General features: G+C 38.8%; 1 protein-coding gene across 2 annotated transcripts in view; it reads right to left on the bottom strand.

Moving 5' to 3' along the window:
* Positions 1-15,572, bottom strand: part of pspc1 (paraspeckle component 1) — a 39,612-nt gene extending 24,040 nt beyond the window's left edge. Inside the window, exons 1-6 of one of the 2 annotated variants that reach the window (XM_083522389.1) lie at positions 15,080-15,572; positions 11,241-11,542; positions 11,044-11,139; positions 10,722-10,918; positions 10,555-10,639; positions 8,738-8,843 (exon numbers count right to left, since the gene is read on the bottom strand). In XM_083522389.1, coding sequence (XP_083378515.1) covers positions 8,738-8,843; positions 10,555-10,639; positions 10,722-10,918; positions 11,044-11,139; positions 11,241-11,542; positions 15,080-15,451 — 1,158 coding nt within the window. In that variant the 5' untranslated portion in view covers positions 15,452-15,572. The remainder of the gene's footprint in view (positions 1-8,737; positions 8,844-10,554; positions 10,640-10,721; positions 10,919-11,043; positions 11,140-11,240; positions 11,543-15,079) is intronic. The other variant, XM_083522390.1, reaches the window with a different exon arrangement.
* Positions 15,573-16,300: the final 728 nt, after the last annotated feature.

Below are 16,300 nucleotides of genomic sequence, written 5' to 3'. Positions count from 1 at the left end.
AAACTATTTATTTGTATGATACAGCTGCAAATAAGTATTTGAACACCTGAGAAAGTCAATGTTAATATTTGGTACAGTAGCATTTGTTTGAGGTCAAACGTTTCCTGTAGTTTATCACCAGGTTTAAACACACTGAAGGAGGGATTTTGGCCCACTCCTCCACACAGATCTTCTCTAGATCAGTCAGGTTTCTGGCCTGTCGCTGAGAAACACGGAGTTTGAGCTCCCTCCAAAGATTCTCTATTGGGTTTAGGTCTGGAGACTGGCTAGGCCACGCCAGAACCTTGATATGCTTCTTACAGAGCCACTCCTTGGTTATCCTGGCTGTGTGCTTCGGGTCATTGTCATGTTGGAAGACCCAGCCTCGACCCATCTTCAATGCTCTAACTGAGGGAAGGAGGTTGTTCCCCAAAATCTCGCAATACATGGCCCAGGTCATCCTCTCCTTAATACAGTGCAGTCGCCCTGTCCCATGTGCAGAAAAATACCCCCAAAGCATGATGCTACCACCCCCATGCTTCACAGTAGGGATGGTGTTCTTGGGATGGTACTCATCATTCTTCTTCCTCCAAACACGTTTAGTGAAATTATGACCCAAAAGTTCTATTTTGGTCTCATCTGACCACATGACTTTCTCCCATGACTCCTCTGGATCATCCAAATGGTCATTGGCAAACTTAAGACGTGCCTGGACATGTGCTGGTTTAAGCAGGTGAACCTTCCGTGCCATGCATGATTTCAAACCATGACGTCTTAGTGTATTACCAACAGTAACCTTGGAAACGGTGGTCCCAGCTCTTTTCAGGTCATTGACCAGCTCCTCCCGTGTAGTTCTGGGTTGATTTCTCACCTTCCTTAGGATCATTGAGACCCCACGAGGTGAGATCTTGCATGGAGCCCCAGTCCGAGGAAGATTGACAGTCATGTTTAGCTTCTTCCATTTTCTAATGATTGCTCCAACAGTGGACCTTTTTTCACCAAGCTGCTTGGCAATTTCCCCGTAGCCCTTTCCAGCCTTGTGGAGGTGTACAATTTTGTCTCTAGTGTCTTTGGACAGCACTTTGGTCTTGGCCATGTTAGTAGTTGGATTCTTACTGATTGTATGGGGTGAACAGGTGTCTTTATGCAGCTAACGACCTCAAACAGGTGCATCTAATTTAGGATAATAAATGTAGTGGAGGTGGACATTTTAAAGGCAGACTAACAGGTCTTTGAGGGTCAGAATTCTAGCTGAAAGACAGGTGTTCAAATACTTATTTGCAGCTGTATCATACAAATAAATAGTTTAAAAATCATATATTGTGATTTCTGGATTTTTTTTTTTAGATTATGTCTCTCACAGTGGACATGCACCTACAATGACAATTTCAGACCCCTCCATGATTTCTAAGTGGGAGAACTTGCAAAATAGCAGGGTGTTCAAATACTTATTTTCCTCACTGTATATAGCATGCAGAGTAAAGAGGTGACCTCCCTTCTATTTACAGAGGGATGTCACTACATAAGTAAAGAATCTCCATATATATTCATATTCAAAGGTTTGTGGACACCTGACCATAAAATTGTAATGTGCTGTTTGAACATCCCGTTCCACATTTAGTTGCAGTTCTAATAACCTCCACTCATCTGGGAAGATATTCCACTAGATTATGAAGTGTGTTTTGAAGAATTGTGCTCACTCAGCCACAAGGATGTGAGTAAAGTCAGGTACTGATATAGAGTGAGGAGGTCTGTGGTGCAGTCAATGTTCCAATTCCTCCCAGAGGGGTTCATGTTCATTAGGTATGTGGTCAGAGCTCTATAGCAGGCCACTCTTGGTCTTCGAACTCATGTAAACTTCGTACTGCGTTCAAAAATGTCCAAATTCCAAATTTCTGGTTTGTGGAAGAACCATCTATGGCTGGAAAAGTCAGGTTTCCCAATACTTTCATCCATATAGTGTTTGTGTGGTTGCATTCTATATGTGTGGATGTGTGATTAACAAAGGGGTATAAAAGTGGGAGAGAAACAGGGAGAGAAAGAGAGGAAAATAGAGGGAGAAAGAGAGGAAAATAGAGGGAGAAAGAGAGGAAAATAGAGAGAGAGAGAGAGAGAGAGAGAGAGAGAGAGAGAGAGAGAGACTGACTAACTGCTGGTCTTCCACCTTTTGTGAAAGAGGTTAGAAATACACGCAGTGTTCATACATTCGCTGAATTCCACATGAAGCTTACAAACAACAAAAAGCATGAATATTAAAATACATAACTGAACAACAAACTAAAAAATATATAGAAAAGGTACACACACACACACACACACACACACACACACACTCAAGTCCATTAGCAAAAAAAAGTTTTCATATACAGTATTTGGTCAAAAGTATGTGGACACCTGACAATCACACCAACGATTAGCCTTTGCAAATATTTAGCCAATCAAATATTAGAGGCACATAATTATCTAAGAGGCCTAGCCCTTGTTCCAGCAGGACAAAGCTCCTGTGCTCACAGCTAAATGCATAAAGACATGGTTACCAAGCAAGGTGTGGTAGGCACCAATATTGATCTTGCTGAATTGTTCACAGTGTTAGAATAACCATGGTCTTGAAAAGGGAAGTTCAACAACTACAAGTACATATTGTATTGGTGTGTTAGTCAGGTTTTACATACCAATGATTAAGCATTGGTAGAACTAATCTGCCGTTGTTATTTTAATATTGCATACATTCACAACACACACACACATTCAGAGAGAATGAGAGATGGCAGTCACTGCAGATCTTCTGCCTCTTGGAAATTTGACAAGAAGAAAAAAAAAAAAAAAAAAAAAAAAAAAAAAGAAGTCATCACATTATTTATGAACATCAAACGCATTTTAAAACAGCATACATGTTAAATAAGAGTCTGACCATTTTTGAATAGTGTTTAAATCTATTCCTTTAAATATCTGGTGATTATTTGTGCCCAATTTTCTGGAAACAACTGGAAAATATATGGTACGGTAGAAAATATTAAACACGTCATTGTACAGTGCTCACATTTTCAAAATCATATTCGATTATTGGTCGGTCAACAACAAAAATATCACCACCCTTAATAACATGCAATGAGTGAATGTTCGGTCAGATACATTGAGAGATTCTGTTTTCTTTTACACAACATTATATCAAGCAGTTAAACAAGTGCCGAAATAACACAGTATCGGCACCGCAATTAAGAGTAGGTAATGTTTTGGTTGAAGGCGACAATACGTAATGGTTTCTGGAAGGTCACAAGATTGAGATGCTTGCAGTGGGATCATGGATTATTTGTTTGCGAGTGCAAGGTTTCCGGTACCACTTCAAAACTAATTTCATGCTCATGAATGAAACATGTTGCCGTGTTCGAAGTGAGGCAGCAACTTTCAAACCAGCAAAGCCACAAAAATGCAGCCATAACTTGAAATTGCAACTCATTGACATGGAGTAGTCTTCTCAACTACCGGTTAGTTCTCGGTTTCGAATGACGTCATATGAACATGACCATGTATACTGAGCGTGTTGTCTGCTTTTGTGCTATTAATATATAAACAGTCCTTGGTTAATTATATAATGACCTTATCAGTCACTGTTTTTAGTGATCACTCATACTATTGCCACTTACTGTTCTCTGTTGTTGCTGTATTGGCGTCAGTCCGAAATGAACAGTACCAGTAGTCACTCATATCTTTATATTTAAGTGTGGTTAAAGTAGCTGTGACGTGACAACAAAAACAACAACAACAACAACAAAAAAAGATGCCAGGAACGATGTACATGTGAAGGGACATTATCATGTACAACATGAAGACCATTTATGCTTGTGAAAAAGTCTTCGGCATCCTAAGTTATGCTACTACTGTGAATGCACAATGCGTTCAATCGAAGCATGAGGGCATGGACCACGAGCCACACAAGTTCTTGAGCACTGTCCCCCCCCCCCCCCCCCCCCCGCCCCACATTTTTCCATTCGTAAATGTTCATCCATTTTGAAACATTTCCGTGTCAAAAACTGTAAACACCAGTTAAAATGTATATTCACACTGATAAAATCGACTCACACACCACATTATGAAATTACATTTGTTGGATATGATGCAGAAGAGGATGTCATGTCCAAACAGAGTAGCCTAATAATGCGGAATTAAAAACAGGAACCGGACAAAATGACCTTCGTGTAAATGTTTTAAATCTGAGCATGTGCAAGTTCTTGAAGTCAGTTCTGATTTTCAGTGGACGGAAAGAAATCCTACCAAGGTCATCGTGCTTTATAATTTTTCCAGACCATTGACAGACTGCAGCAGGTTTTTGATGTTAAAAAAAAGTTAAACTGTGAAAAGGTTCAATCTAAACAACGTCAGAATACCACATCACGATACTTTGCGTAATTTAACAATAAAAAAAAAATACACGAGTAAGAATATTTATGAGTTTCACGAAACAAATATTTTCCCATATCTTATTCTAGGCGGCCACTTTGAACGCACTGTATTTGCATTTTGATGTATTTGATCTATTAAATGCACTAAATGGGTTTTAGTTTTCATCGATTTTCTTGTATGCAATTTCAGCAATACATAATTTTCAAAAAAGAAAAAACAAATTACTCGGTCGTTATAAAAAAAACCCCGTCTTATTTAGTAACGCTCTTTAATAAAGCAAAAGTACTCCTTATCTGATTACTTCATTGATCAAACAAAATAATTGTTAGAATACTCGATTACTAAAATAATCGATAGCAGCAGCTCTAATTCACACTTTTCGCCATTTCTGTGTTTGACGATAAAATTTCAATCAAATCTATTAAACCCCGATACCAGTTGCTCAATAAAATAATTGCTGAAATAAACAATTTAAATGAAATTACATATTTTTGTGATGTAAAGTCAGAAATAAAGTAAATAATTAAAAACAAAGACAATGGTAGCATAAACGCACAAATCCTATGATAACGAGGACGTAGCCATGTTCATGCCGCGCATCATGTCCAAAGTAAAGTCCTACGTATGTGCCATTGATGAAACAATTCCGATCAACTCCAAATAAAAATCGACTTTTGCGTTTAACTGTAATTAATGGTCCATAAGGAGCTGACAAACAATTCAGACTCATACTGCTGAAAGGTAACGATCAAAAGAAGGCAAAATGAATACAATACAATTTCAAAGGCAACATGCACATGGTTGAGTAACACACAAAAAAAAAAGTCATCAAAAGTAGAGAAAATGTGGACCCACAGGAATTAAAATGATTACGGAGAAATAACAAAAAACCTCCAAATATCAAGCAATTCTGGTACAAAACACACTAGCTAATGGCCGAAAGTTCAAGATGAGGAATTTATATTTTATAAATGCCAATAATGGCTTCAGAAGCTTGAAATGGCCCAGTCACATTATAGATCTTAACCCTACAGAAAACACATGGATTGATTCAAAATAATGATAGTAAAATCAAATTGAACATTTACTAAGATGTGCTGCTTTCATAAATGTAATTGCTTCCCATTACATATCCTGCATGTCACAAACTATTCATAACTCTGCCCCATTTACTGAAACCTCCCCAGTCTTTATCTGTCTGGCTTTCAGTACCCCATCAACCCTCCTATCCCTAGTTCCTGTTTCTCTCTACTGTCTGACTTAACCCTGTTCCTCAAACCATTTTTATCATACATTTATGGTTACTAAACTCGTAGCACAGAATGACAATAGTTTGCTTCTTAATTGAAGGCCAAACTACTTCTTGCTTTTTTTTCCGCAGGCAAAATTTACTCTTAAGTAAATTCAAAATGCAGATTCATAAATTTTAAAATCATACTACATTCTCCAACACTACCCCACTGCTATAATCAATCCACTGGCCTTCTGTAGCTGCCTGCCTTAGATGTAATTCCCTAAAGAACTCATCATTACCCGATGGGCCCACATCCATCGCTTCTGACCATCTTGTGGCCTTCAATCTCTCAGGGTGCAAAGATAACATGAATCAATCTGTTCTTACCCCGACTCTCTATAGTATATAGAGTCTATACAGTCACTGACTAAAAAGGTTTTGAACCAACACTTTGTGATTATAAATAAGACAAATCCCTGTCTTGTAACAGGTCCTTAACCGGATGTCAATATCAGACCCTGACCTACATACTATAAATGCAAGCATGAAAAATCAGAAAAAAATTGTAGGGAATGTGGGAATACTAGAGGTCAACCGATTGATCGGCCGGCTGATTGATGGGGGCCGATTGTGCAGATTGTGCTGCAAAATAGCCAGATTATTTGGCAGGCGCATCTGGTAACACCAAACCGTGCATGGACATTTTAAGCTTGTGTGAGAGAACATAACACTCCAATACCAGCAGGTGGCAGCAGAGCTAGAACTGTGAATATATAAAGTAAGCAGCGTTTACACCTGCCGTGATCATTACTAACGCATTCGTATAGCTTTTTTCAATCATGTCTGCTAAGTTGTAATGACAAAAACAAGAATGACAACAAGCGTGTTCCATTTTTTGCTCGTGTGCTCATTTGCTAAGCTAGATAGCCAATCGGAGTTCTCTTATTTGCAGACAAGCTCCTCTGCTGATTCAACATTCCGAATTAGCCAAAAAAGGGAAAAAAAAGCTTATGCAGTCCGACTAGGGCCAACGATGCGGAAAAAAACTAAAGATGACCGAGGCTCAAAAACCCTCTGACATGTCCTGACGGCTGACTTATCATTTGTACTTAATCTCATATTTCATAAGATGCTACTTTGGGGAGAGAATGAGAGCTACTTTTTGGGTCTGTATTGTTAGTCAACCAGCTGTAGTTTAGGCTACAGATAGGCACAGGTACCAAAACCTGCTAACAAGTGCAGTAAGTGGAGAGGCTTATGTTGTTAAATAAATGTTTATTTTTGAGCAAATGTCTGCGTCACATCTTATTAAATAACTTCTGAGATAAAGGGGAGAAAAAAAGAGAAAACCATCCAAACATATTGGCATCATATATCATTGGCTGCCCTGATTTTTAAATATCAGCTTCATTTATTGTATATGCCCATGGTTTGGGGAAATCCACAGCTACAGATGCTGACCTCGTATTAGAAATGTACACTCTCTCCATCTCCATATAGACACATGATCTGAATGGTTTTCAAATTTTTCAATCAATAAACTTCTGCAGGACTGAGTATAACATTATACAAAATTTGTCAGAGTAGCAACCAGACTGTATTAAAATTACACAATACTATAAAAAGGTTAAGAAACATCTTACAGTTCAAAAAAGAATGTCCATCGCACATTTAATTAAAATAACATTAATAGGATATGGTAGTGGCATACAAACAAAAAAATGTATTGTAACTCATTCACTAATTAACTTACACACGTGGTCTATAAACCCGGTATCTGCAGGCATTGCAAAGTCCTTCTTAAATACATTTTTATAATAAGACACATGAAATACAAGATCCTTACCCTCCAAGGTATCAAACACCTTTTGAGGATTTCTGACTGTTGCAGCATAGACTAACACCTACCTACTCAAACAAAACAATAAATAATGCACCCGTTTTGATGGATGCCTAGTTTCAAGGTTTTCTTTTTATGTGTGCTGTACTGCTCCAACTCATACACTGTTGAAAAATGATAAGAAAAATGGAAGCTATTTGACCCTTAATGTACATTTTCCTCACATGCTTCCACATATAAAAGCGTTGCTAAAATGATGCCACCAACACTGTATGTAATACTCATGTAGTGCCGTCACTAGAATGTTTCATATTCTAATTAGTAAAGCTCCTTAACCGTGTACACTGTGCAATTTCATAGTGTGAATACCATTACAACTTGAAAATAATTTTTATTTTTATTTTTATTTTTTTATTTTTTTTTTTTTAAGACAAACACCTTCCATGATGTATATGTGAAATGTGTTTCTGTATGCAGGAGGTCATAATCTCATCATTATCAAGTTTAAAAAAAAATAAATAAAAAAAAAACAACTTAAAATATATGAGCTAATAGGAGTTTTCAACATTAAGGAACACCAAATTTGTGCGACTGATCGCTAAGTAGACTACTGTTAGCTAGGTCATAAATAATTCATGTTTGGAGAGACTATCAACTCTTTCACACTAGATGCAGTGTGAGCACCACAGCAGCTCATCTTAATACGTTCCTATGTTCCCTTTCACGCCACAAAATACGTGTTCATAATAATTATATGGTCAATAAAGCCATTATATATTTACTAACCAGACATAATTGCTCTGGGTGGCAACCAAAGTGTCAACAGTCACTGCAAAGTGAATAAAAATAGGATTGTAGGCAGAAGCCTCATCAATCCCAGGAAACATTTTGAAACTGTACTTGAAGGCACTACAGATGTAATGGACAGATTAAATTTTAAAGCATACCGCAGCGTTTGTATAGAAATGTTTGTAACAGAATGTAAGACCATCACATTTGTAAAGTTTTCATTACAGAGTTAGAATCTCAGGTTGTTAGCTGGAGCTTTTGATGCACTCAAATATTTCATAATTATTTATTATAGCTGTACATCATTTAGGTTAGTATGAGGATACATATGGGAAGAATGTTTAACAGGCATTACCCCTTAATCTCTAACACTGCCATAATCTTAGATTGTAAAACCCCTAGCCACATTAAAGTGCTACTGCAATGGCAGACGACATGTGCCAGGTCTCTGAACACCATTTTGTTTGATAAAATTGAGCATGTTTGTTACTCACGCTATCCATAAAGGCAGGTTTAAAAGCATCGGGCTGTCGTCTTATGTCATCTGGGTCCCTGTGGCGCATCATTTCCTCTTCGCGTCTCCGCCTCTCTTCCTCGTGCCTAAAAATCAGCAGGCAAAAATGTAGAAAGTATTCAGGATCATTGTGATAAACTAGAACTGACAGAAAGACGGTGCACTGCTTTTCAGCAACCATTTTAGTATGTCGTCTTTAGTATATAATGGAACAATACTATAGAAATGAAACATATATATTATATATTTTAGAGTAGTCAATGTGCAGCTTGTATATCAGTACAGATTTACGGTCCTCTGAAATTAACTCAACATACAGCTAATATTGTCAAAATAGCTGCCAACAAATGTGAGTCCACCCCAAGGAAACATGTCAAATCTGTTGAAAGTGTCAATATTGTGTGTGAACATTATTGTTATCCAGCACTGCCTTAATCCTCCTGGGTATGAAATTCACCAGAGCTGCACAGGTTGTTGCTGGGATCCTCTTCCACTCCTCCCTAATGACATCACAGAGTTGCTGGATGTTACACACATGGTGCTTCTCCACCTTCTGCTTGAGGAAGCCCCACAAGTGCTCAATAGTGTTCAGGTCTGGGGAAATACTTGGCCACTCCATCACATTCACCTTCCTCAGCAACGCAGTAGTCATCTTGGCGGTGTGTTTTGCAGGCATCATTTTCTGCGTCAGAATGTCACAGTACGTGTTGGAATCCATGTTTCCCCTCAATAAACCGCAGCTCCACAGTACCAGCAGCACTCATGCAGCCCCAGACCATGATGCTACCACCACCATGCTTGACTGTAGGCAAGACACAGTTTTCTTGGGGACTTCTCACCTTGTTGTCACCACACAAGCTGGACATCATCTAAACCAAACAAGTTTATCTTAGCCTCATCAAACCACAGGACATGGTTCCAGTAATTCAAGATCTTGGACAGGTCGTCTTCAGCAAACTTTTTGCTTTCTTGTGAGCCAGCTTCAGAAGAGGCTCCTTCTGGGACGACGGAGATGTAAACCGACTTGTTGCAATGTGTGGCGTTCGGTCTGAGCACTGACAAGCAGACCTTCTGCTTCTGCAACCTCAACAGCATTGCTGCAGCACTCTGTTTTTTGAAGCAGCTTCTGCACCTGACGCACAGAACGAAGAATTACCTTCTTCATCAACCCGTGCAGGTTCTGTACCGAGTGGAACCAGTCTTGAAAAAGCTCTGTATGACCCTGACCACTGTACTGTAACTCAGTTTCAGGGTGTTCCTGATCTTCTTATAGCTGAGGCACCTTTGTGAAGAGCAACAATTTAAATTTTCAAATCCTCAGTCTCTTTACCATGAGGTTCTATGTTGAACATCCAGTGGTCAGTATGAGAGAATTGTACTCAAAGCACCACATTTTAACTGCTCTAATACAAGATACTCAGATTTGTATGGTCCTGTCAAAGAGGAAAACATTAACATGATGAATAGAACATGTGGCTTTTGCACAGTTAAATGACCCACAGCTGTTATCACTTAGGGGGTACCCACTTTTGCTGCCAGCTAATTAGACAATAATGGCTCTATGATGAGTTATTTTCCGAGGAAAGTAAATCTACACCTCTATACAAGCTGCACATTGACTACTAAGATCTACTAAAATGGTGAAATTGAAATTTCAGGGGTGTACTCACTTTTGTGAGATACTTTATATATAAATGATTATCACTTAAATGTTATTCTTTGCTTATAATGACTGGAGTGAAGGAGTGAATAGCTTTACTGTAACTTAATACATTTAGAATGGCTTGTTATTTGTACCTCATCTCCATCTGTTTGCGCTTCTGCAGCTCCTGGTTTCTCAGTTCCTCCAGTCGCCGCAACTCTTCTTGACGACGCATAAGATCTGGTGCAGAAATCCACCAAAATGCATTACTGTGGTATATTACAACGCTTACTTAAGAGGCAAAATTCTACTGCAACAATACCTTGTCTCATCATCATGAGCTGGTGCTCATGTTTTGCAGTCTCCATCTCAGCTTCCAGTTTCTCCTTGGCCTCTTGGATATTCCTGCTCACTTGACCACGTTGCTGTTTCTCCATCTCATCGAGCGCCTTCCAACGTGAAGAGTACTCAAATTCAAAGGTGCCTGGCTGGGCAAAGCGTGGAGGCTGCTCTCTTTCCCTACAGTCCACAGTAGATGAAGGAAGGGTTTATAGAAAATAAAATCCTTATTTGTTCTCATTTGCTCCATAGTCTCACATTTGATATATGAACAAATCAAATAGTTTATATTACCAACAACATACTTATGATATTGTGCTGTCTTTTGCAATAATTTTTCTGAAAGACCATCTTCATCATCAAACTGCTCCGTTGGTTCAACAATAACTGGCCGTGGAGACCTGAAAGGACAAACCAGAAAGAAAAATGAAAGGTCGTCATAGTGATAGTCATTTTGATAGACACCACCAAATAAGAATGTTCTGAATCTTAAAGGACTTACGTAGTCAGTAAAAGAGCTCCATCAGCACAACGGTCAAGAGCCTTTCGGGCAGCAGGCTTATTGGCAAACTCCAAAATACCTTTACCTGTAGGTCTGCCACGATCATCTACTACCACAACTGCCCTCTCCACTGGTCCAAACTGTGAAAATGCCTGCTCCAGAAGCTCATTGGTAACAACTGGTGAAAGGTTGCGAACTGTGAGGGCAGCTCCATGTGTGGCAAAGCGGATACGAATTGGCCTGTTCCTCAGCACTGTCCCATCCAGCTCTGCTTTTGCAATCTCTGCTAATGTCCTTGTTTCCTTTGGAAAAATAAATAATAAATGACAAATAAACCACATGGCCGATAAAATGAAACGCTCAGGAAAAACGGCTATTAAACAAACACATCAGCACAATCTGTTTAGAAAGGCCACATTCTCATTTTATCTCGAATATTTTGACTTTCTTACCAAATCATCGACTCATCCAAAGGGAAATGTAAACAAAATTTTAAATAATTTAAAAAAGCACAAAATGTGTAATGTTGTTGACTATGCCAATGGAAGAATGTGTCCGTTTAGATTTCCAAAAGCTGGAATTTTGTGTTTAGTTGAGACCAGCTTTTGAAAATCCCTGCAAAATAACTCGTGGATTTCTGGCAACCACTACCTTTCAAAAAAAAAAAACTGCTGAAAAATTGGGGATAAGCTCAACCATGCCAACACAAAAGTAAAAAGATGCCAACTATTCCGTTTTTAGAGCAGTGCAGGAAACACAGAATACACAAACCACTGGTTGATTGAGCAAACCAGAGTTCGAGCATTAAGCATTATTGGGTCTTTGTGTAGTTATAACCTGGAACACTCCTGCAGGTGAATGACAGCTACACCCAAAAGCATTAACTCCAAACCTTAAATCTAAGGGCGAAAAGAAGAGACACATTGCAATGACACACTTTTTGGTGCATGCATTAAAACTATAAAGTAGGGTTTGGTTGGATGCATAAGGTGGGAGATTGTTTTATTTGCCACAATATGTCGCTAACTTATGCTATAACTTAGTCCAATAATCCTGGCCCAGATCTACATCTTACAGTAATCATAATGCTGCAAGACTACAGGAGGATATTAATTTTCATCAATATACTTAGAGTGCTGAAATGTTGCCTAACGACAGAATTGGGCTGCAGCTGATGGGGTTTCCTCAGACTGCTGCACAAGTAAACTAGGTCTCATACCAGTCGACTGCCACCTCAACATTTTGGGATTTCTCTGAAATGAAATGCAGGCTTGTGAACACATTTCACATGTAAAATTAATTAGGTACAGCTTCCGCTTTAAATTGGTGACCCATAAAGGACAGAACTGGTCATGACCAAACCATACAGGGGAAAGCAATACCAATGCAGCAAGTTCAAAAACCTTACATGGAAATATATCACCTGATATATATCGGACCGAAATGTTCAGGAACGTTAGGAATATCATTTGAAACTGTTTTCACTAACAATTTACCTTCACTTTCATCAAGTACTGACTGCTACAGTACATCCAATAACAAAAAGTGAGTACCCGTATAAATGTTTTTAAATTAATTACAGTGCAGAACACTGTTCATTTTTATTATTATTGCTAATTAAATGAGTTTGATACATTATTTATTTATTTTGTGTCTGAATTTCTGCAAATACTCTACACCATTACATCTATAAAGTGACAATGTCTAGATAAATTCAGTAAGATACAACAGGGGCTGCGTCCAAAACCACTTTTCCACCCTTTATGTTATTTTACAGTCTTAATACAGTCAAACTACTTGTTACTTAAGTACATCTGAGAGTAAAAAAATTTTAGTCTGAACTTCAGCTTTAACTAGAAGTTGTTGTTTTTTTTAAACGTGTGTATCTGTTCTTCTACTTTAGTGAAGGATGTGTGTACTTTTTCCATCCTACATCAGTACCTGACTTTTCTCTCACCCTTGTTGGCTTTGCACAAATCTCCACAAGCACCGTCCAAAATTTAGTGGAACATCTTGCCAGAAAAGTGGAGGTTATCTGAATAACAAATTGGGACTAAATGTGGAATGGGATGTGCAAAAAGCACAGGTGTCCACAAACTTTTCTTCATATAGTTATTTGGAGATAATTTATGACACAGATATAGAGCTCCTGCCCTGAATAACTGTGAAAGATTTGGCATCCTGTGTGTTTGATGTATGTATTTAAACAGCACTATACAGGTATTAGGAATACTTTCAAGATGTAAGTGCCAAATGTCAGCAGACGCCAAATGACTGATATCTCCGGAAGTGAATGTGAACTACTCCACAAACCATTTATCATGGTGGCAACTTCAGAGCTCAGGATTATTGTGTCCATGCTTTAAAAATAAATAAATAAATAAATAAATAAATAATAAAACAAATAATTGACATCTCCAGGAAAGCCTGACTTTTGTTTAAAATGACTGAGTTCTAGGATCTAATGAAGAAGCAACAAGCCACAACTTTCATGTATTTCCCTTAAAAAAACAGAGGGCTATCAATCATTATGCAGCTCGACTCCAACCTGTACATCATTTTTGTACAATTATAAAAAACAAAACAAAAAAAAAACCCTTTCTTTCGGCTTCTCCCGTTAGGGGTCGCCACAGCGGATCATCCGCATGTTTGATTTGGCACATGTTTTACGCTGGATGCCCTTCCTAACGCAACCCTCCCCATTTATCCGGGCTTGGGACCGGCAATAAGAGTGGCTGGGGTTGGTTCCCTGACCGAGGATCGAACCCGGGCTTCAGCGGTGAGAGCGCCGCATCCTAACCACTAGACCACCAGGGAATCCCATTTTTGAACAATTATAACTTTAAATAATTGTAAATTCGCAGACTATATTCTATATCTGTATACCATTTTACCATACACTGTGTATAACTTTTGCACCACTGTACATACAACGTAAATACATATATGCCATATTTCTGTATATATAATGTGGCGCACGTGTCTTGCACATATTCTAAACGTTCGATTTGACTTATATATCTTATATATTATTATTTTCTGGTGGATGTGAAACTGCATTTGGTTGCTGTGTACCTATGCAATGGCAATAAAGTTGTATCCATCTATGATCTTTGAGCACTGTTGAATATTGGACCAGAAACAAATCTTTAATAAAAAGATGTATAAAAGCCGGAAACAATAGAAACATTTAGATCATTTTGCGTTTATATATCGTCCAGAGTCACATACAATGACCTCATTTATTTTTTACACCAAATGTGAGGGCCGTGCTCAAGAGCCGGATAAGTGGTGCTGGGATTCGAACTCACAACCTTCTGATCAGAAGTCCGAATCTGGCCCATCCTTTTCCCCGAACAGTGATTGTTTTAGCATTAATATATTCCAATAATACAATCCGAATACAGGATTTATATTGATTCCCTGTTGTTCCTCATTGCTAGTCAGTTTGCATAAACAACCCATTGTAATAGTGATCAAAAAATTATAATAAAAATAAAATAAATACATGGTAGTTGATGGAGAAATGAAAGATGAGCAGGGATTAGAAAACAGATACAGCATGATATTGAAAGGAAAAAAAACACATTGTGTTTTTACTAAAGTTGTTATGAGGGACAAACAAAAAGAGTTTGGTGCCTATGTAGGCCTGCGATTATTATAACACATTATTACAGCGATATGAACGTGAATAGACGTGCTAGATGGATATAACTCTTCTGATGCATTGTTTGTTTTTGTAAAAGGTGTATGTTCGTGCAGGAAATTAGATAAATGTTTTAAACAAAAAGAGATAAAGATGGTTATACAGTATGGGTTATAAACTCTTATATGCTTACCAGGCGAATGAACCCGAATCCTCGGTCCCGGTTAATGAACACCTCGTTGGCCTCGCCGTATTTGGCGAACAGCTTTCGGAAGTCATCCTCGGTAATATCAGTCGGAAGATTGCCCACAAACAGTCTACACCTCTGCGTAAACGTTTTCTCTCCCGGTTTCCTGAAGCTCTTCAGGTCCAAAGTCATTTCCCGAGGCTCGCTGCTACCTTCTGGCTCTGGCTGAGGGCTTGTGACTTTCGGCGATGGCGTCGCTCCCTCCATCTTTTGCGGGCGCTCGGTGGACGGAGAGTCCGTGCTGCGAGTGGGATTTTGGGGCTTCGGGGATGGAGAGCTGTTCTGAATGTTTACATGTTTGAGGTTTCGGTTTGCCATTTCACTTACACTCTATGAGGGTGAATACAAAACAGTTTAACGCGGAATACAATCCGAAGCAAATTGATCTGCCTCCTGTTCCTGTCTAATGTTACAATGGAAACGACCAAGCTGGTCTACAATGCGCATGCGCAGGATTTCAAACGCAATCTATATTTCCGGTAATCTGAAAATTGAAAGGTAAACTTTGGCACCATCTACAGGACAGTTGGAGTACATGGGTTTATGGAAATTCTATTTGAATCACCGACTAAATATTTTTCCCATGAATCTTCTTCTTCTTCTTCTTCTTCTTCTTCTTCTTCTTCTTCTTCTTCTTCTTCTTTCTTTTTTCTTCTTTTTCTTCTTCTTTCGGATGCTCCCACAGCGGATTATCCGTGTCCTCTTTCTTCTTTCTTCTTCTTCTTCTTCTTCTTTTTCTTCTTCTTTCGGATGCTCCCACAGCGGATTATCCGTGTCCTCTTTCTTCTTTCTTCTTCTTCTTCTTCTTCTTCTTCTTCTTTCGGCTGCTCCCATTAGGGGTCGCCACAGCGGATCATCCGTCTCCATACCACCCTGTCCTCTACATCTTCCTCTTTCACACCAACTACCTGCATGTCTTCCCTCACCACATCCATGAACCTCCTCCTTGGCCTTCCTCTTTTCCTCCTACCTGGTGGCTCCATCTTCAGCATTTTTCTACCAATATAATTCATGTCCCTTCTCTGCACATGTCCAAACCATCTCAATCTCGCCTCCCTCACCTTGTCACCAAAACATCCTACATGTGCTGTCCCTCTAATAAACTCATTTCTAAATCCGTGTCCTCTTTCAAACCAACTATTTACATGTCTTCCCTCACCACATCCA

This window comes from Silurus aristotelis, assembly GCF_946808225.1.
Source record: "Silurus aristotelis genome assembly, chromosome: 20".
Lineage (NCBI taxonomy): Eukaryota > Metazoa > Chordata > Actinopteri > Siluriformes > Siluridae > Silurus > Silurus aristotelis.
The sequence above is the reverse complement of the archived record's forward strand: the minus strand, read 5'-3'. Positions and strand labels throughout refer to the sequence as shown.